General features: G+C 46.8%; 1 protein-coding gene across 2 annotated transcripts in view; it reads left to right on the forward strand.

Moving 5' to 3' along the window:
* The first annotated feature begins 2,865 nt into the window (after nt 1-2,865).
* Nucleotides 2,866-20,538, forward strand: part of ATP2A2 (ATPase sarcoplasmic/endoplasmic reticulum Ca2+ transporting 2) — a 68,063-nt gene continuing 50,390 nt past the window's right edge. For both annotated transcript variants that reach the window (XM_062182373.1, XM_062182372.1), the window contains exons 1-5: nt 2,866-3,050; nt 3,654-3,671; nt 3,781-3,863; nt 13,212-13,316; nt 18,660-18,798. In XM_062182373.1, the coding sequence (XP_062038357.1) occupies nt 2,933-3,050; nt 3,654-3,671; nt 3,781-3,863; nt 13,212-13,316; nt 18,660-18,798 (463 nt within the window). In that variant the 5' untranslated portion in view covers nt 2,866-2,932. The remainder of the gene's footprint in view (nt 3,051-3,653; nt 3,672-3,780; nt 3,864-13,211; nt 13,317-18,659; nt 18,799-20,538) is intronic.

Here is a 20,538-nt window from a genome sequence, read left to right on the forward strand (position 1 = left end):
TTGCTGAAACCCATTCTTATTTTAAAAAAAAATCTCATTAGCAAGATGCAAGTATAACTCAGTGGGTAAAATAAATTGAGCACAAGCTTATTTCTATACTGGAGGCTGTGTTTATGATACATTTTGGTTACCTATAAACAAGCTGCAGGAACACCAGCAGGCGGAGTTGGTGTGATAATGCACAGTAATGGGCTACCATCGCACTGTTTCTGTTTCAGGGAGTATTCCAGCCTCCAGTAAGCAGGAAGCTAGCAAAGAACAGGGTGGGGAAGGGAGGGCACCAACGAGAGCTTACACCTTACACCTGACAGCCCACACTCTGTCCGGCTGTGTTCTTGTCTGCTTATTTTAGACCTGTTGGCTTTCACAGCCATTCTCATGAGGCAGGTAGCTCAGAGGCCCTCCGGTTTACCTGAAAAATAGGAAATTAGTTCGCTGAGGCCCTTTGATGGGTAAGGGCCTCTGCAAGTCAGCCGGTGACACTGGGGATGTTGGGACTCGCTTATCTATTCAAACAGGTGCTCCCTAAATGATGCGCCAGGGACTTTCTTTTTATGTTTATCTATTTTAGATTGACAGAGAAAGAGAGTGCGTCCATCCGTTGGTTCACTCTCCAAATACCTGCAAGAGGCAGGGCTGAGCTGGTGAGGGGCCGTCATGTGCTACCTCCCGGACAGCCAGAGCAGGAAGCTGGATCAGAAGAGGAGAAGCTGGGACTCGCGCCAGGCACCCAGATACGGCATGTGGGAGTCCCAAGGGGGTGTTAGCCCGCCGCTCTTGGACCGTTCTTCGGGAAAGAAAGACAAGCCCTTGTTCTGCTGGCGCTCGGATCCCACGGCTCCAGGAGACGCTGGACGCTCACAGCAAACTGCTAAACGAGAACAGAGCCTCGGAGATAAGGGCGGCCAAGGAAATGAAAGGGAACCGTGTGACAGAGGGTCGGGCGGGAGAGGAAGGAGGCAGCTGGACAGCAGCGAAGACCTCGGGAGGGGACTTGGGAGTGAGAGCTGAAGGCTAAGGTGCACCAGGCAGGCGCAGACCTGAGGGAAGAACGTGCCGTCACCGCGCCGGCAGCTCCGGACTGCGGGAGAGGCGCTCCAACCTCCCGCTGCACCACGCTGCAGGTAGTTTCCAGGCTGGGGAGGTGGCATCCCCCTGCCTCCAGTGCCTCCGTGGGCCCGGGGAGAGAGAAGGGGAGGCAGCAGAAGCGGCCAGCAGCCGGCCTGAAGGGGAGGACCCAGGCCCTCCGCTCCCACCCCCGCCAGGCAGGCAGTCCCTGTCCTTTCGGAAGAGGCCGGACCCAGCCCGCTGCCAGCGCTCGTGGTGATCGCCTGTTTGTTTCGTGTAGGGTTCTCTCGGTCCTTTGCCAAGTATCAATCAAAACTGCATGCCAGCCTCCACTCCTTGGAAATAATTAAATGACACGACGTGCCTGAGGTTTTTTTTTTTTTTCCTCCCCGCACTGCGATTTGCATCGGCTGAAGGCGTTTCTCTCTGGTCCTGAGGCTGAGCCTTTGGGGACAGTTAAGGCGACGTCTTTTGGTTCACGGGGCGTGGAAGTCGTCCTAGCGCCAAACACACGAGGGGACCAAGTGCCTCGTTCTGCAGCTACTCCCTTAAGCAAGCTGCTCTCTCGGAAGCGAATACGTTCGTGATTCGCCAAGAACCCCCTTCCCCTGACAAGCAGCGTTTAACACGTCGACGCCGGCCCAGTCCCCTGAATTCTGCGGCCGCCGGGCAGCCAGGGGCTCGGGGCTGGAGTGCCTTCTCCGACGGGGCAGGGGGGTCTCCCTCGGGTCCCAGCGGGGCCTCCTCCCGCACCCAGCCCCGCGCTGCGGAAAACCCAAGTCACACCGGCTTCCTCCCCGGGCCGAGCCGGGCCGGCGCGGGGAGCCCTCGGCTGCGGGTGTGGGGGGCGGCCGCTGAGGGGTCTGGCCGCGCGGCTGGGGACTGCGGAATGCCCGCCCGCGGTGCCTGAGCGGGGCTCTGGAGGACACGCGCCAAGGACACCGGCCGGGCGCGCTCGGGGGCGCCCCGCGGACGGTGCTCCCGCACAGACACCCCCCCCCCGAGGACAGGCAGGGCCCTTGGAGTGCAGGGAGCCCGCCACGCACACCCGCGGGCGTGCGGGGCGGCAGACCCGCACCGGGCGAAGAGCGCCACGCGCTCGCCCTCCGCCGAGCGCCCCCGGGGCCGCAGCGCCCACTGCGCGGGCGCGGCGCGGCGCGCGCGGCCTCGATCCGGGTTCCTGGGGGCGGCGCGCGCGAGGGGGCGGGGCCTGCGCGGCGGCGTGGGCGCGAGGCGCGCGCGAGGGCGGGCGCCGGGGGGAGGGGGCGGGGCCGCGCCGCCCGCGCCGCGCTGGGCGCTCTCGGCCAATGAGCGGCGTCCACATGCCGCGGCGGCGGCGAGAGGGGAGGCAGCGGCCGATAAATGCTATTAGAGCAGCCGCCGCGGAGCCGTGCCCGACGCCGCCGCCGCCGCCGCCTGCTCCGCCGCAGTTCCCTCCGCCGCTGTCGGGGGTGCGGAGCTGAGGGACCGGGCGAGCGCGCCGCCCGCCGCCTTCGCCCCGTTCCGCCCTCAGGGCTCGGCCGGGCGCCCCCTCCTCCGGCCCGGCCGGGGTCGGCCGCCTCAGGACCGCGGGGCGGGGGCTCGGGGGCCGCGGCCTGCGCTGCCCGCGCTGCCCCGCTGCCCGCGGGCGGCTGAGGGCGAAGGAGGCCCTCCCTGCTGACGGGGCGCGGGAGGGTCGGCAGCCCCCGGCGGCCCGGCGGCGGTTGTCTGGGGCGGGGGCGCGGGGTGATTCAGCGCCCGGCGAGGCGGAAGCGGCCAGGCGGCGCCGGGGCGCGCGGGGTGGCTCGAGCCCGCGGCCCGAGTGCGAGGCGGAGGCGGCGAGGCCGCGGGGACGGGAGGCGACGCCGGCCGGGCCCCCGCAGCCATGGAGAACGCGCACACAAAGACGGTGGAGGAGGTGCTGGGCCACTTCGGCGTCAACGAGAGCACGGGGCTGAGCCTGGAGCAGGTCAAGAAGCTCAAGGAGAGATGGGGCTCCAACGGTAGGTGCCCGGCGCCGGGGGCTGCGGGGGACCCCCGCGCGGCGCGGCGCGGCGCGGGCCCGGGAGCCAGGGAAGATGGCTGACCGGGCTCCACCTCGTGGGTCTCGGCTCGGCGCCCGCCGACGGCTGCAGCGGCGGCGGCGGCGCGGGGCTCGGGGCTCGGGGCTCGGCCGGCCACCTCCTCGCGGCTCGAGCCCTTGACCTCCGGGCGCGGCAGCCCCTGTGGAGGCAGAGGCGCGTCTCCCGCAGCTGCGCCGGGCCCTGCGAGACGTCTTCCGTCCCCAGCCGATTTATGAGGCGGCCGTGTGGTGGAGGAGCCACCCGGAGTTACACATCTGGCGGAGTGATGACATAGCTCAAAGGCCGGCTCCTCCTCTCGGGAGCCCTCAGTGAGCTTGTGAGACCCGAGCAGCGCAGGTGTCCTGGGGGTACCGGGACGCTCTCTAGATATTTTTTTAAAAAAAAAGTTCCTGTAGCTAGGTCTTTCAAACACGTTGGTACGTGTAGTCTTTGTAATTTTTAGAAAGACAATACTAAATCTTTATTTTTTTTTTCCTGTTTCCTGCCTCTTAACGTTGCCTGGTGAATTTCAACGTTATCCAGAGTTACCGGCTGAAGAAGGTAGGTCATCTTAACGTGTCCTGTTCTTTGCTTTCGTGTGTGTGTGTGTGTGTGCGTGTGTGCGCATGTGAAGATGACACTTAATGACAAATATGTTTGTTTCCAACAGGAAAAACCTTGCTGGAACTTGTGATTGAGCAATTTGAAGATTTACTAGTTAGAATTTTATTGCTGGCAGCATGTATATCTTTTGTAAGTACAGAAAAATTTGTTTTCTCTCCTCCAAAAGCTGAAAATATTCCATAGGTAAACCAGAAAGCCAACGATGTCCATGCAGTGAAAACATTTGGAGATTTAAGCTGAGTCTCCATGTTTTAAAAACAAATTAAACAACCCAGGTATTTTAAAATCATAAACAGGCCACATGAATTCATTTGTGTTCAGAAAATAAATAGATGGCTGACATTTACAGGGCAGTTAGAAATCATTCCCCCAGTGCGCCAGTCTCATAAATTCTTGTGGTATCAGAAAGTTCTTTGTTGGTTCGGAGGCCTTCTCTGTTTTGGGTTCTTCTCTTTGCTATCATGTTATAAGATCACACTGAGGTGATGTTGGCTCTTTATACTCTGTAAATAGAACTTACCAAAGGAATATTCCAGTTGCTTTCCCTTCCTGGTAATGGCAAGGTGACAGTTGTTCCTGACAGTGACAAGAATGATGACGGCAGTGATGGCACCACTCTTGACCAAATTTGGTCACTGACCTTTAGTTAGGTGGTATCTTTATCTAGACCCCTGTCTTGAGTGATTCCTAGGTTGATAAGACAAGATTCAGGGCGATTTGTTTCAAGTCTTAAAAAGAAAGGCAGGATTTTTTTTTTTTTTTTTTTTTGGTTCTGTATATGCTTACCCACTTAGGTCCTGTATGGTTGCTAAGAAACTAGTGAAATGCAAAGAACTACAGCAGAAAAAAGGTGATGAGGGATGGCAAGAATATTTCTATGTTATTAACTTTTTTCCTGCTTAGTATTTTTATTGCATTTTTTTGTGGGTAGTAGAACTCTGGGTAGTTTTCCTAAAAATGGTCAAGACTAGGACACAGATGTTCTTAATCCTAACAGCATGAGACATCTTTTGATCTTAAATTACAGTATTTTATTCTTAATCCATGATGGGAAGTGAAATTCACTCAAGTGCAATACTTTCAAGTTTTGCAAATGGCACCGTTTCAAGGTTAAATTTTTGTGCCTTTGGGTGTATGCAGGTCCCAGGATTCTACCTAAGTTTTTATGGCAACATACCAAAGAAGACTATTTTGAGAACTAAACAAACCAAGCAGTGGGCATTTAATTCAGGCAAAAGATGAATTTTATACTCATCTTTTAAGCAGATAGAAGCAGCAAGAGATGAACTTTTGCAGTGATTCTGTGCATCCATTTTTATCATGAGGTTTTGATACTGTGTAGCCACGTAGTACGTAGTTAATAATTCAGTCCTCAGTCTTCTCTGTGGTTTTCATTGAGTAAAACAGATTGTCCTAGCAGGCCATTCAGCATACTCAATCACTCCGTACCCCTTAAGTGTCTTTCTGTGATTAATTAAAAAAAAATTCTTTTCCCCTAGCAAATGTCTGTTAAGATAAATGAATAGAGCTGTTTGATTAACTGTAGTTTCAATATAGTGCAGGGGAGAGGCAGAGTAAATGATACATTTGGAGATAGTATAAGATTTAAGTTAACCTGGCTACATAATTCTGAAATAGTCTTAGTTTTGGCAGTTAGAATCCAAAGTGATCGGCGATCTTCGAAGTTAGTATATACAACCCAAAGGTAGAACTGCTATATGCAAACCAGAGGAAAAGTAGTTTTTACTGAATTACTTGGTGTGATAACTTGAAGCAGTGTTGGAAATGAGACCCGTGATGTTACAATAACAAGCTGTTGGCTCTTTGGGTTGAATAGGGTGTCTGTTTCAGTGGCTAATTCGACTGGGACTTTTTTTTAGCATGTAGAATTAATGTTGTGTGTAAGTGATGAGTTTACAGTTTCTTGATATTTTCAATTGGGTTTTAAAATAAATTCTTTGAGTTTGTTGTACAGTAGGACGTTGCCACATAGCTTTAGAGCTGTATCTTGGAGTGGGAATTTTAGTTCCTTTTTGGTAACTTCCAAGAAGTGAACTATGTTAAAATGTTTATGTTGTGGGTGACTAAATAGCAAAAGAATGGTTTTAGAAAGTACTTTTGCTATAGAATTCACTTAATTTGGTTTGTTTGATCAAGAAATAGTGGATATAGAACCTGTTTTGTTGATTGACTTCCTGTGGTGTTGGCATTGATGCTACATTGCACTTGACCTTTTCATTCTTCATTTCTTTCAAAAAAGAGTACAGAGTCTTTTGTCATAGTTTGTTCGTGTTGGCTTAACAGGAAAAACATGATTGAATGAAGGAGTTCTTCTGCAGAGTGGAATAGGCAGTTCTAACAGTCTATACATAATACATCATCAGACAGTGCTCTTAGAAAGGGTGTTGGTGATATATTTCAATATCAAACTAAGTAGTGAACTGTTAACAGTAGTTCATATTCTGCTGTGACAGAATGTAGGAAATTGCATTAATGTTTTACACTAGAGATCCACAGGGATAAAGCTTAATTGATTTGCAATGTCTATCAAAACGGCTGTTTTAAAAGGTCACTTGGATTGGAAGAAGAAAGCATATGGGCATGATAAATCCCTTAATTTGACATTCAAGACCCTCTGTTATTTCACTCTCTTTCATCCTCTCCTTGGTTACCCTCTTCACCCTACATTTAACACATCCTGTGGTTTAATTGAAATGCCTGCCTTGCTCATTCCTCTTTTTTTTTTTTTTAAGATTTATTTATTTGAAGAGCAGAGAGAGAGGTCTTCCATCTGCTGGTTCACTCTCCAATTGGCCACAATGGCCAGAGTTGCGCCATTCCGAAGCCAGGAGTTTCTTCCGGGTCTCCCACGCTGATGTAGGGGCCCAAGCACTTGGGCCATCTTCCACTGCTATCCCAGGCCATAAGCAGAGAGCTGGATTGGAAGTGGAGCAGCCAGGACTTGAACCACATGAGATGCCAGCACCACCCACTGTGCACAGTGCGGGCCCCTCCTTCCTCTTTCACTGCTTCCTTTATTTATTGAGCACCAATGACAATAGTGATAGAGAGTTGAATAAAATGGGCAGAAGTCCCTTACTTGGAGGATAGTGCTGTTGAGAAAAATAGAGCCCGGGGGGGGGGGGGGGTGGGGGGCGGCGGGCGGCGGCGGCGTCGAAATAAGGTTCTATGGGGAGAGGAGTGTGCTTTTCAAATAGGCTGGACAGGAAAGCCTAAGACGGTGACATTTAAGAAAAGACCTAAAGGAGGTGAGCCCTGGGGCGTGTTGACCTCAGTTGCATCTGTCTAAATCATGAAACCTTCTCTCTTAACAATTGCATGACTTTTTATACCCTCTACTGCTATTTCCACCTCAACTACTTAATTGACTGAAATGCTACTACAACTTTCCAGGCTGGTGCTCTTCTCAGCTTTCCAGTTGTGTCTTCCTAGTTTGTGAATGTATCCTCTTCTTCCTGCTTGGCCCCTGTGAAAGGGCTCTTAATTCTTCTTAGGCGGTGTTAGTACTTTTGATACCACAGATGTTCGTGTGAGTTTGTTTTGGGAGCACTTTAAAAATATTTGGAATCTGTTGACGTTGATTTTCTCAAAACAATATATTCAAGAAACATTTGAAATTAAGTAGTGATTGAAAATTTTTTTCCCATTTCTTTTCAGTTATTTTTAAAATGGGATAAAATGGGCCATATACTGATTGGTTTAATTTTTTTTAAGGGTTTTATTTATTTGAGAGGTGGAGTTACAAAGAGAGAGAAAAAGAAAAAGGTCTTCCATCCACTGGTTTACTCCCCAAATGGCTGCAATAGCCAGGGCTGAGCCAGGCTGAAGCCAGGAGCTTCCTCCGGGTCTCCCACTTGGGTGCAGAGGCCCAAGCAGGCCATCTTCCACTGCCTTCTCAGGCCATAAGCAGAGAGCTGGTTCAGAAGAGGAGCAGCTGGTACGTGCGCCAGTGCCACAGATGGAGGCTTAGCCTACTAAGCCACAGCGTGGCCCTGAAGAATGTTTTTATGTGAACGTTCTATCCCGATCAAAAGAAAATGAGCCAGTGCAGTGGCATAGTGGGTAAAACTGCCATCTGCAGTGCTAGCATCCCATCTGAGCACCGGTTTGAGTCCTGGGTGCTCCACTTCTGATCCAGCTCACTGCTGATGCACCTGGGAAACCTGTAGAAAATGACCCAAGTTCTTAGGCCCCTGCACCCGTGTGGGAGACCCAGAAGAAACTCCTGGTTCCCTGCTTCAGTTTGGCCTAGTTCCGGCTGTTGTGACCATTTGGGAAGTGAACCATCTGATGGAAGACCTCTCTCTGCTTCTGCCTTTCCGTAACTCTGCCTTTGAAATAAATAAGTAAAATCTTTTAGTGCCTTTTGTGTGTGTGTGTTTTTTTTTTTAATGACTTTATTTCCCATCCCAGAAAATAACCACACCACTTATTGGTGATCCTTTGTATCATTTTTGTAAAATTTTAATTTCCATTTCCTCTTTATTTTAAAATTTTTTCAGAAATACAAATTTCATCTTTAGGAATATAGTTATTCCCACCATACCCGCGCCCCATCCACACTCCTACCCTTCCTTCTCCTGGATCTCCCCTTTTCCTCCCCCTCCCAGTCTCATTCATTTCTTCTTTTTAAAAAAATTCTTAATCTAAATTTATTCATTTATTGATCAAATGTTTTAGTGCCAAGGGAAGATTGTAAGTTTCTGAGGATACATGGAGGAGCAAAATGTGCTTGTGATCTCTTGTGTTTGCTTCTTAGGGTCTTGAATGCCCATTCCTGTGTATGGATAATTAAGTCACAGTATCGTTATGGTCTGCCAGTTTAGAGTGAATCATGTCTTTTTTCCTTGAACTAGCATTGAATTTTATTTATTGTGCTTCCCATCAGAAGTTAACAGTGTTGTGCAGAGATTAATTTTGTGAATAAAATTGGATCCTACCCTGTCTTACCAAGTTTAAATTATAGTCGAGCATTTGTTAGGAAGTGCTTTCTTTCTTTTTTTTTTTTTTTTTTTTGGATAGGTAGGGTGGTAGGGTGATGGAGATCTTCCATCCGTAGATTGACTCCTCAAATGTCTGCAATAGCCGGGAGCCCAGAACGCAATCTAGTCTCCCATTTGGGCAACAGAGGCATAAGTATTTGAGTCAGAGAAGGGATGTGGGGTTCCCAAGTGACAGCTTAACCTGCTGTGCCACAATGCCTATACCAAGTAGTTACTGAAAATTTTTTGAGAGGCAGACACAGGGCAAGCCCACAGACACTTTTTTATTCCCCAGTACCTGGGGTTGGGCTGGAAGCCAGGAGCTCATTTTTGGTGGCAAGGACACAATTGCTGAGCCTTCATTCACTACTCCCTCCCAGAGTCTGCATTGGCAGGTAACTGGACTTGGGAGCCAGAGCTTGGAATTGAACCCAGGCATTCTCATGTGGGATGCCAAGGTCTTAACCTCTAGGCTAAACACTTGCTCTGCAAGTGGTTACTTTGAATAGCTTTGGCAGATTTGAAACTTTGAACTTGCTTGATAACTAAGTTCTCACAGAAGATAGGTACTGGTACTATACGTACAAAGTTCAAGGGAAAGAAGAAGGGCTGTTAATGCCTGCAGTTAAGCGCAGTAGCCTTTTCTTCTACTTGCCTTTGCCTTTGATTATGAAGTTGGTTACCTTTTTGCTGTCTTAATGTTTTAAGTCTGTATACTGCCATTTAGGGCCTTGTACTTTAAAGGTTGTGTGAGATTTTATTTTATTTATACGTGTCTCTAATAGGTATTCAGCATCGGCTGGTGCCGCGGCTCACTTGGCTAGTCCTCTGCCTGTGGCGCCAGCACCCCGGGTTCTAGTCCTGGTTGGGGCGCCGGATTCTGTCCTGGTTGCTCCTCTTTCAGTTCAGCTCTCTGCTGTGGCCTGGGAGGGCAGTGGAGGATGGCCCAAGTGTTTGGGCCCTGCACCTGCATGGGAGACCAGGAGGAAGCACCTGGCTCCTGGCTTCAGATCGGCTCAGCATGCTGTTTGTAGCGGCCATTTGGAGGGTGAACCAACAGAAAAGGAAGACCTTTCTGTTTTTCTAACTGTGCTTGTAAAAAAAAAAAAAATAGGTATTCAGCATCAACTATGTACAAGACTCCTAGGCCCTAACAATGCAACAGTGAAGGAAAGGCTACAGCAGCATAATCCTTATATTCAGCATAGTCTCAGGATTTTTTAAGTATTTCCCCCTTCTACATAAATATGTTTTTATACAGTAAACCATACTTATGTACTGAGCTTATTTATTACCATGCTAATAAGACATCTTGCACTTAAGTGGTAATTTCACTAATCGAATTTTCTTCCCTTTCTCCCTCTCACTTTTCCCATCTCAGTGGAGTTTTTGTCATGTCATCTGCCTGTTTATACCACCCATGTTCTGTAAAGATTGTTGTGTTGAGTGTTTTTCAGGAGAAAAAAGCAAGGAAGGTACAACATGGTCTGAACATGATTGGTTGGATTGGTTCTTTAGCAGTTATTTAAATATGGTTCGTCTTCATTTTGGAGTGTAGCATTTAGTTCTCTGGTTATTTATGGTTTTGAAGTATGCATTTTAAAGTCTTCAGGAACCAGGTGGCTGTTAATTGAAAGGTTTGGCACTATCTTCTTATCAGGAGATTTACCCACTAGTTTCTTATCAAGCACTAATTAATGTATCTGTAGAAGCTTCAATTAACAATATGAATGCCTGTGTTTCCTACATGTGAATAGTTAAGGTCATTGTAGCAGGAAAGGTACGGCCTTGTCCAGATTAGCTCTTACATCATTGATAAATACCACTTGTGAAAAAGAACTGCGCATTTGAAAATTGGAGCTTTGCTCTGGTCCTGTGGCAGCTTGTGGTAGTCTTCTCCAGCTGTTACCAGGATGTTGCGTTAAGTTTGTCCCCCGGCTGCCAAGAGGGAAATTCATAGCCGCCTTAACAAGGTGTGAAGCTTATCTTACACTTGCTAATGCCTCACTGACCTTTTGGAAAGGCCCTAGTTACTTTTCAAGTTGAGCAATTTTTCTCCCTTAAGAGCTAATTAAGTTTCTTATTTCTGATACGCTCTCCTTGGCAAGTGTTTAAAAGGTTAGTATCAGAGCAGCTGTGATCCTATGTCCATCAAAATTTATAACTTCCTAGAAAAGTTTTCTTTCTGGCATTAGGCCTGGCCTTACCACTAGGAATGCCCTGTTGAAAGCTTGCAGCAGCATTTATCACATTCATTCTGGTTTTCTGCCTGCCCTGGTTCACTGCTGTCAGTGGCAGTTGGCATCTGTCAGGACCTGGTTTGGCTGCTCCCCCCCCCCCCCTCAAATTGATATTTCTTGTTAATTTGTTGCTGCTCCTTTCACTTGAAAAATGCACGTTAGCACTTGGCCTTCATCATCTTATATAGTATTCTAAGTACAAATGTCGTCAGATGTTTTCACTAGAATCATAAATCATCAGAAAGAGTGCTTCCATTGTTTCCTAAATACTAGATCATTTGAAGAAAAGATTTGGTTATAAAATAAGCACATTTTAAACAATGTTTGCAATGTTTTAAGAGTGGAAAGCAGATCCCACCTCCTGAATCGAATGATTAAAGCTGTTCGGTATTCTTCCTGGCTTGGTGGGATTCCACAGAAATCTAGTGGCGATTGGCATTTCTCAAGGTTCTTGGTCCTGGTTACATTTTTAGCCATTGAGATTACTCTTTACCTTGTTCCTTATCATTAAGGTTTGTTGTATTGAGTTTTGTTTTGCCACCTTTATTATTGCTTGCTTATAAAATACAGTGTGGCTCTTGAGTTTTTAATCCTGAGGTTATGGTTGTATGAGCTAAAAGTGTAATTCTCTTGAGTCAGCATTGTGTCTTGCTGAAGCTTTGTTGGACATGAGTCGTTTCTGAAAAGGCTATGTAGCTGTTGGATGTCATGGAAGCTGACCTTGATTTCAGGACACTTTAGTAATTCTGAGATGAACTTCAGGGTTACTACTGAAAAGATGTGGGAGATGTTTAATACTTTACTTTAAAATTTGACCTGGGGTGGGCATTTGGCCTGCCTGGTTAGGATGCCTGTGTCCCATATTTGAGTTACTGAGTTGGATACTTGGCTCTGACTTCTGACTCCAGCCTCCTGCCAGTGCAGACCCTGAGAGGCAACAGATCATGGCTCCCTGCTCCCTGCTGCCCACTTAGACCTGGATTGATTTTCAGGCTCCGATCTTCAGCCTGGCAAAGTCCTAGGCCATTTTGGGCCTTGGAGGGTAAGTCAGCAGCAGGAGCACTTCCTGTCTTTGTGAGAGGGAAGGGTCTGTATGACTCTTCCTCCCTCTCTCCCTCTTTGCAATAAATTTAAAAAATTGAGTCAGTGACCAATTGGACTATGAATTTATTCTATACATTCTTATTTGATGTGAACGTTAACCAAATCAACAAGGCTGTTGATGACTGCCTTTTATTTTAATAAAACCAGGAATTTAATAATTAATACATATATGGAGGCCGGCGCCATGGCTTAACAGGCTAATCCTCCGCCTTGTGGCACCGGCACACCGGGTTCTAGTCCTGGTCGGGGCGCCGGATTCTATCCCGGTTGCCCCTCTTCCAGGCCAGCTCTCTGCTATGGCCCGGGAAGGCAGTGGAGGATGGCCCAGGTCCTTGGGCCCTGCACCCGCTTGGGAGACCAGGAGAAGCACCTGGCTCCTGGCTTCGGATCAGCGAGATGCACCGGCCGCGGCGGCCATTGGAGAGTGAACCAACGGCAAAAAGGAAGACCTTTCTTTCTCTCTCTCTCTCTCTCTCTCTCTCTCTCACTATTCACTCTGCTTGTCAAAAAAATAAATAAATAAGCCGGCGCCGTGGCTTAACAGGCTAATCCTCCGCCTTGCGGCGCCGGCACACCGGGTTCTAGTCCCGGTCAGGGCGCTGGATTCTATCCCGGTTGCCCCTCTTCCAGGCCAGCTCTCTGCTATGGCCCGGGAAGGCAGTGGAGGATGGCCCAAGTGCTTGGGCCCTGCACCCGCGTGGGAGACCAGGAGGAAGCACCTGGCTCCTGGCTTCAGATCAGTGCGATGCGCCGGCCGCAACGGCCATTGGAGGGTGAACCAGCGGCAAAGAGGAAGACCTTTCTCTCTCTCACTATCCACTCTGCCTGTCAAAAAAAAAAAAAAATATATATATATATATAATATATATATGGAATTATAAATGAGAAGCATTTATAATTACATACATAGGGTATTGTAAATGAGAAGCATGGTTTTGACTCCCCAGAATTACTGTTAATGGGACATAAGCTGGTTGTTCATGTATTACATTTTACCACCATTTGTTCTAGAGAAGGTAAAAAAAGAGGTCTTGTCTGTCTCATAGTTCCTTTACAGCCAGAACTTTGTTATAAAGTGACACTAAGCCTAAAAACACATTAACGATTCTAATGTGCTATTTCTCTTTTAGGTTTTGGCTTGGTTTGAAGAAGGTGAAGAAACTATTACAGCCTTTGTAGAACCTTTTGTAATTCTGCTTATATTGGTAGCCAATGCCATTGTGGGTGTATGGCAGGTAAGCAGAGATTTATGTAAGTGTTTTAAGTTGTATTAATCTCTGTTATTTGTTTCGCCTGATGTGTTTAGTAAAAGTATGCCTGTGAAACATCTATGTATATTTTTTCTTTTGTCCATTTAATGACAAAATTTTAGACCTCTCATACATGTATATTTGGCGAATAAAATTGTTCATTCTTCATGGTAGCAAGGACTTTTAAGAGAAGCTACTTTAGGATACCAGAAAATGGGAGAACTAGTCAGTGTCTTTATCTTTTTTTTTTTTTTTTTTTTTATCTCATTTGAAAGGTAGAATTAGAGAGGGAGAGATCTTCCATCTGCTGGTTCACCCCCTAGATGGCTGCAATGGCTGGAGCTGGGCCAATTGAAAGCCAGGAGCCAGGAGCTTTGTCCAGGTCTACCACATGGGTGCAGGGGCCCAAGCACTTGGGCCGTCTTCCACTGCTTTCCCATTTGCATTGGCAGGAAGCTGGATCAGAAGTAAAGCAGCTGGGACTTGATCCTGTGCCCATATGGGGTGCATCGCAGGCAGTGGCTTAACCCTATATGTCACAGCACTGGCCCCCTAATATGTCAGTTTTATTTTAAATATTATTGTTTTAGGTTTATAATGGATGTAGTCATCCCTTTGAAGATTACATAGTGTACCTATCATTCTTACAGTAGACACATTATAAATATACTTAGTCCTGTTGCAGTTATTATAAACTGGTATCTCTGTGATAGGAAGATCTTCATGTGATGTGCTCATAGAAAGATGGACTACTTATAAGAACTTTGAACTGGTATCTTCCTCTTCTCATTTTCTGTTTTTCCTTAGCATATTTATACTAAAGTAGAAATTATCCTTTTGTGAATAATTTTGTCAAAAGAAACAGTCATGGCCGGCGCCGTGGCTCAATAGGCTAATCCTCTGCCTTGCGGCGCCGGCATACCAGATTCTAGTCCCGGTCGGGGCACCGGATTCTGTCCCGGTTGCCCCTCTTCCAGGCCAGCTCTCTGCTGTGGCCCGGGAGAGCAGTGGAGGATGGCCCAAGTGGTTGGGTCCTGCACCCGCATGGGAGACCAGGATAAACACCTGGCTCCTGCCTGTGGATCAGCGCTGTGCGCCAGCCGCAGCGCACCAGCCGCGGTGGCCATTGGAGGGTGAACCAACAGCAAAAAGGAAGACCTTTCTTTCTGTCTCTCTCTCTCTCACTGTCCACTCTGCCTGTCAAAAACTAAAAAAAAAAAAGAAGAACAGTCATAGCAATAGGTTTGTCTTTTTTTTTTTTTTTTAAGATTTTTATTTATTTGAGAGGTAGATTTACAGGCAGTGAGAGGGAGAGACAGAAAAAGGTCTTCCATCCACTGGTTCATTTCCCAAATGGCCGCAATGGCCAGAGCTGCACGAAATGGTGTGTGACAGTTACTGTGGTAGATACTTAATGTATATATCCATTTATTTCATTTTTACGGTGCTCTTGTCAGGCAGATGACAAATGTGCTGTTGAGTGGTTAAGTGACTTCTCAGAAGACCATTCAGGTGGTTGTAGATAATCGGGGATTAGAACCTGGGCCAAGGCTGAGCTGAATAAAATTTCATGACAGTTTTCACAAGACTTTGAGATCTGTCTTTAGTTTAAAAAAGAGTAACACAGCTCTCAGTTGTTTCCTGAGATGCCACCCTTGTCTGTCAGGTGTGTGAATGCATCCAGCTTGGCTAGCAAGCTTACTGCTTGAAAAAAGAAGAACACTCTTCAGTCTTAATCCTTTTTTTCATGGTACACTGAGTGGTATGGGTCGTACTGGAGAGTTCTTGCCTTCTAGAAAGTGGGGGAAATTACAGTGCTGGTTGATTTGAGGGATTCATACCATTTCTCCCCAGTATCATCAAGGAAGGCTTCTTGGAGGTGGTAACCAGCAGTTGTGAACTCTGTTATATGAAATTGACGGGGGAGATTATTCCAGAGAGGGAGTGGGATGAACAGCAGAGTGCCAGCCGTGTTTCGGGGATGGCATTTTGGCCAGTCTGATTTGAGGAGGAGATACAGCTGAGATGGGGAGGCTTGTTACCTTTCAGAACTAGGAGAAATCTTAGACTTCCTTTTAAGTTTGCAATAAATTTTGTAGTAAGTCGTTTTTTTGTAGTAAGGTATATATTTGTGTTTCCCCAAGTTTATCTGTTTAAGGTATAACCTATTTTAATCTATGATTATTTTATTGCTTTTCCTCTTCTATATTCTAAATATTCCTTTGATAGCTTGAATTAAATAGGGCCAGAGAGGCTGTTAAGTGATTCTAAGTGTCATCTTTGCCCTCCTTGGGGTATGAGATAATGTAGTTTATCTTTTTTTGTTTTTTTAGTTGAATAGCAGTTAGAAATCTTCCATACACTGGTTCACTCCCCAAATGGCTGCAGTGGTCAGAACTGGGCCAGTCCAAAGCTAGGAGCTAGGTCTCCCACATGGGTGCAGTGGCCCAAGGACTTGGGCCATCTTCTGCTTTCCCAGGATGGATTTGAACCGGCGCCCATGTGAGATGCTTAGCCCTCTACACCACAGTGCTGGTCCCAAGATAATGTAGTTTACATTTTTTAAAATGTATGCTTCTAATTTAAATATACCTTTGCTAGTTTGTAGTTGCAGTAATAGAAGAAGAAGAGTATAGTATTTTGGGTATATCTCCTTAACTTTGAGCAGTCCATTCAAATCCTACCTGACATAACCTTGAAGATTGAGAAAAGGAAACAGAACCCATAATTCATAAATTTTGGGACTAATTCTCACTTTTTAAAACTTGTTTTAAATTTACTGTGTTTGGCAGTAATGCTCAAAATTTATTTTCTCCAATTAAACTTAAATATAAGGGACTTTTATAATAGTGACATTCATTTAAAAGATTTATTTATTTGAAAGAGTTATGCAGAGAGAGACAGAGACAGAGAGAGAGGTCTTCCATCCGGTTGTTCACTCCCCAACTGGCCACGATGGCCGGAGCTGTACCAATCCGAAGCAGAAGCCAAGAGCTTTTTCCGGGTCTCCCACGTGGGTGCAGGGGTCCAAGGACTTGGGGCATCTTCCACTGCATTCCCAGGCCATAGCAGAGAGCTGGATTGGAAGCGGAGCAGCTGGGACTTGAACTGGTGCCCATATGGGATGCCAGCACTGCAGGTGGAGGCTTTACCTACTACTACTCCACAGTGCCGGCCCCATCACACAGACTCATTTTTAAAATGCATCTGATAGGTCATTGAAATGAATTTTTATCGTGGGTTTCCCAAATTGGAGGTATCCTCTACTCTTTCAGGGACTCATGTATCAAACATGAGGCTTATGTGCTTATCTTTGTTTGGGTTGCTTAATTCCCTTTAGATGTGTTTGATTCTATGTCATTCATTTTGAACTTGGGCAGAAAAAAATTTTATATGTTCATGTGGTATAATGAGAAGAAGACTTAGAGTGCTATGAGATTCAAGCCATACATTGGTCTTTATCACTATTCTCCACCATTCTGTGTCTTAGAATTTGTGACAAATGACTTTTAGTTCCTCACTCATAACGCTTACTATGTGCCAAAACATGGTCTAAGAATTTACATAGAACTTGTAATGTGCACAAACTTTGAGGTGTAGGCACTGTTACTGTCCTCATGTTAGAAGTGTAAAACCTGCGTGTGCAACACCCATAGTCACAGGGCACCCACCTCGAGAGGATTAAATTGTTCTACCTTAATTGTGAGACAGGATCAGTTTAAATGGTGTGGCTTTGTGTGTGGCTGGAGGTAAAGGCTGTTTTACAGCGTGCTTATGGACAGCAGATTCTGTAAGTGCTTTTCCTCAATATAGTTTTTTGTTTGTTTTTTGACAGGCGGAGTGGACAGTGAGACAGAGAAAGGTCTTCCTTTGCCGTTGGTTCACCCTCCACTGGCCGCCACAGCTGGCGTGCTGCGGCCTGCACACCACGCTGATCCAAAAGCAGGAGCCAGGTGCTTCTCCTGGTCTCCCATGGGGTGCCTGGCCCAAGCACTTGGGCCATCCTCCACTGCACTCCCGGGCCACAGCAGAGAGCTGGCCTGGAAGAGGGGCAACCGGGACAGAATCCAGCGCCCCAACCAGGACTAGAACCCGGTGTGCTGGCACCTCAGGCGAAGGATTAGCCTATTGAGCCACAGCGCCGGTCCCTCAGAATAGTTTATCTTCTTACCTTTCTTGGGGGCTTTTCATTTTTAATATACAGTCATCAATACCTTTATAAAATTAAGATAATAAAGATGTGAATTGTTTAATAGAAATGCCATTAGTGGGCTTTTTTTTTTTTTTTTTTTAAACTCTAAAATTTTATTCCTTCATATTAGTGGTAGGACGCCTGTGTAGTCAACAGCAGTTAGTGATGAAGAAACCCATGGTTTGATTGACGGCATCTGAGAGGAGAGTCCATGGGGGAGCTCAGGAACTATGGACAAAGGCTGAAACAGGAGGGAGAACGGCTTGGGCTCTCAGTAAGAGCCACGGGTTCACACTTGCCATGGTCATGGCACTCATGTGTCCTGGGTCATCAGAAACAGCCATGATTGTGTGAAATGTCATTGTTTTGAGTAAGAATTGCTGGTGTTGATCCTGTGGCACAGTGCTTAAGCTGCCACCTGTGATGCTGGCATCCCTTATGAGCACCAGTTTGAGTCCTGGCTGTTGTACTTTGATCTAGCCCCTTGGCAAGGCAGTGGAAAATGGCTCAAGTACTTGGGCTCTTGCCACCCATATGGGAGATGCAGGTGGAGTTCTCGGCTCCTGGATTTGTCTTGGCCCAGCCCTCACTGTTGTGGACATTTGGGGAGTGAAATAGCTGATGGAAGGTCTCACTGTCTCTCCCTCTTATTCTTTCAAATGAATATATGAACCTCTTTTTAAAAAATAAAGTTAAAATTGTGAAGTGTTTGATTACATGTGATTTAAATTCTAAAAAAATTTTGGCCGGTGCCGCAGCTCACTTAGCTAATCCTCCACCTGTGGCACCGGTACCCCGGGTTCTAGTCCCAGTTGGGGCACCGGATTCTGTCCTGATTGCTCCTCTTCCAGTCCAGCTCTCTGCTGTGACCCAGGAAGGCAGTGGAGGATGGCCCAAGTGCTTGGGCCTGCAACCGCATGGAAGACCAAAAGGAAGCACCTGGCTCCTGGCTTCAGATCGGTGCAGGGTGCCAGCTGTAGCAGCCATTTAGGGGGTGAAGCAACAGAAAAAGGAAGACCTTTCTCTCTGTTTCTCTCTCTCTTACTGTCTAACTCTATCAAAAAAATATTTTTTGTTCCTCAGGCTGTAAATACTTGTGGCAGGCAGTTGTTTACTACTGTGTTTTTTCCATACAGGAAAGGAATGCTGAAAATGCAATTGAAGCCCTTAAGGAGTATGAGCCTGAAATGGGCAAAGTGTATCGTCAGGACAGAAAGAGTGTACAGCGCATCAAAGCTAAAGACATCGTTCCTGGCGATATTGTAGAAATTGCAGGTGAGTTGACTTTGTAATTTTTCTTTTATTCTAGATAGTGTTTCTGAATGCAGTCCTCATCACAAGGCTTAGAATTATGTTTAAAATGACCATCTTCATGTATCACTTGTGTTAACACATTTTATTACTATCCAAACAAATTTGTTTCCTCTAAGATTATTTCAAACTGTTTGAGTGTTTCTTACTGTTGATAGTTTTGTTTGTAAACAAGATATTTTGAATGATTATGCTTATTAGTTGAGATAAACTGTCTAACTCAAGTGCTGGAGAGGTAAAACTTGATGTCTGGTTGTGGTGAGCAATTTGTTATGACGCTGGTTATTGACTATTCAGGCTTTTGTTCTTGACATAGATAGGAAGTTTCATTTGTGATTCTCAGATTGAATTGATGGTTAAGGGTAATTTCATGACTCTGAAAAATTATGCTTAAAAACACTTAGACATCGCCTCGAGTCGGGACTCCCAGCCTGTGCATGCGGCCTGTGCTTCTGGCGTCCTGTGTGGGCACTAGTTCGAGTCCTGCTTCACTTTCTCTCCAATTCCCAATGGCCTAGGAAAAGCAGCAGAAGATGGTTTACGTGTTTGGGCCCCTGCCACTCGTGTGAAAGACCTGGATGAAGCTCCTGGCTTCAGCCTGGCACAGCCCCAGCTGTTGTGGCCACTTGGGGATGGAAGACCTCTCTCTCTGCCTCTCCTTTCTCTCTGTAACTCTACCTCTTAGATAAATAAATAAATCTATTAACAACAACAACAAAAAAGAGCTCATGCATTCCCTGCAAACCAAAGGGGCCAGTGCTGTGGCATAGTAGGTTATGCTTCCATCTGCAGTGCTGGCATCCCATGTGGGCACCAATTCCTGTCCTGTTGGTTCACCCTCCAATGGCCGCTGCGGCTGGCGCACCACACTGATCCGAAAGCAGGAGCCAGGTGCTTCTCCTGGTCTCCCATGGGGTGCAGGGCCCAAGCACTTGGGTCATCCTCCACTGCACTCCCGGGCCACAGCAGAGAGCTGGCCTGGAAGAAGGGCAACCGAGACAGAATCCGGCGCCCCGACTGGGACTAGAACCTGGTGTGCTGGCGCCACAGGCGGAGGATTAGCCTATTGAGCCGCGGCGCCGGCCAATAAATCATTTTCAAAAAGATCTATTTTATTTGAAAGAGTTACAGAAAGAGACACAGAGAGAGGTCTACAATCTGCTGGTTCACTCCCCAGATGGCTGCAACTGCCAGAGCTGTGCTGATCCTGAGCCAGGAGCTTCTTCCAGGTCTCCCACGCGGGTACAGGGTCCCAAGGACTTGGGCCATCTTGTACTGCTTTCCTAGGCCATAGCAGAGAGCTGGATCAGAAGTGGAGCAGCTGGTACTAGAACCAGCGCCCATTTGGGATGCTGGCGCTGCAGGCTGGGGCTTTAACCCACTGTGCCACAGTGCCGGCCCCAAATATGAAGTTTCTTCAAAAAGTTGTGGGAAAAGAGGAATTAAAGGGAATATGCATTTTCTAATAACTCTGTGAAAGACCCTGTGTATACCTGTGGAAGGTGGGGTTACAGATAAGAGTGTTTGACTTTGTGTTTACCATTTCTCCAGGTTAGTTAGGTATTACATTCTTTAGCTTCTCAAGAATCTTTTGAGCATTTTTATGCTAGTTGGGATATTTAATATATCGAGTCTGCTTGACAACTTAGAGAAATTATCTCCAAAGTGTTTATCCTACGTTTTCATTAGTAAGTGGCTGTAAAA

Source organism: Lepus europaeus, chromosome 23, assembly GCF_033115175.1.
Source record: "Lepus europaeus isolate LE1 chromosome 23, mLepTim1.pri, whole genome shotgun sequence".
Taxonomy (NCBI): Eukaryota; Metazoa; Chordata; class Mammalia; order Lagomorpha; family Leporidae; genus Lepus; species Lepus europaeus.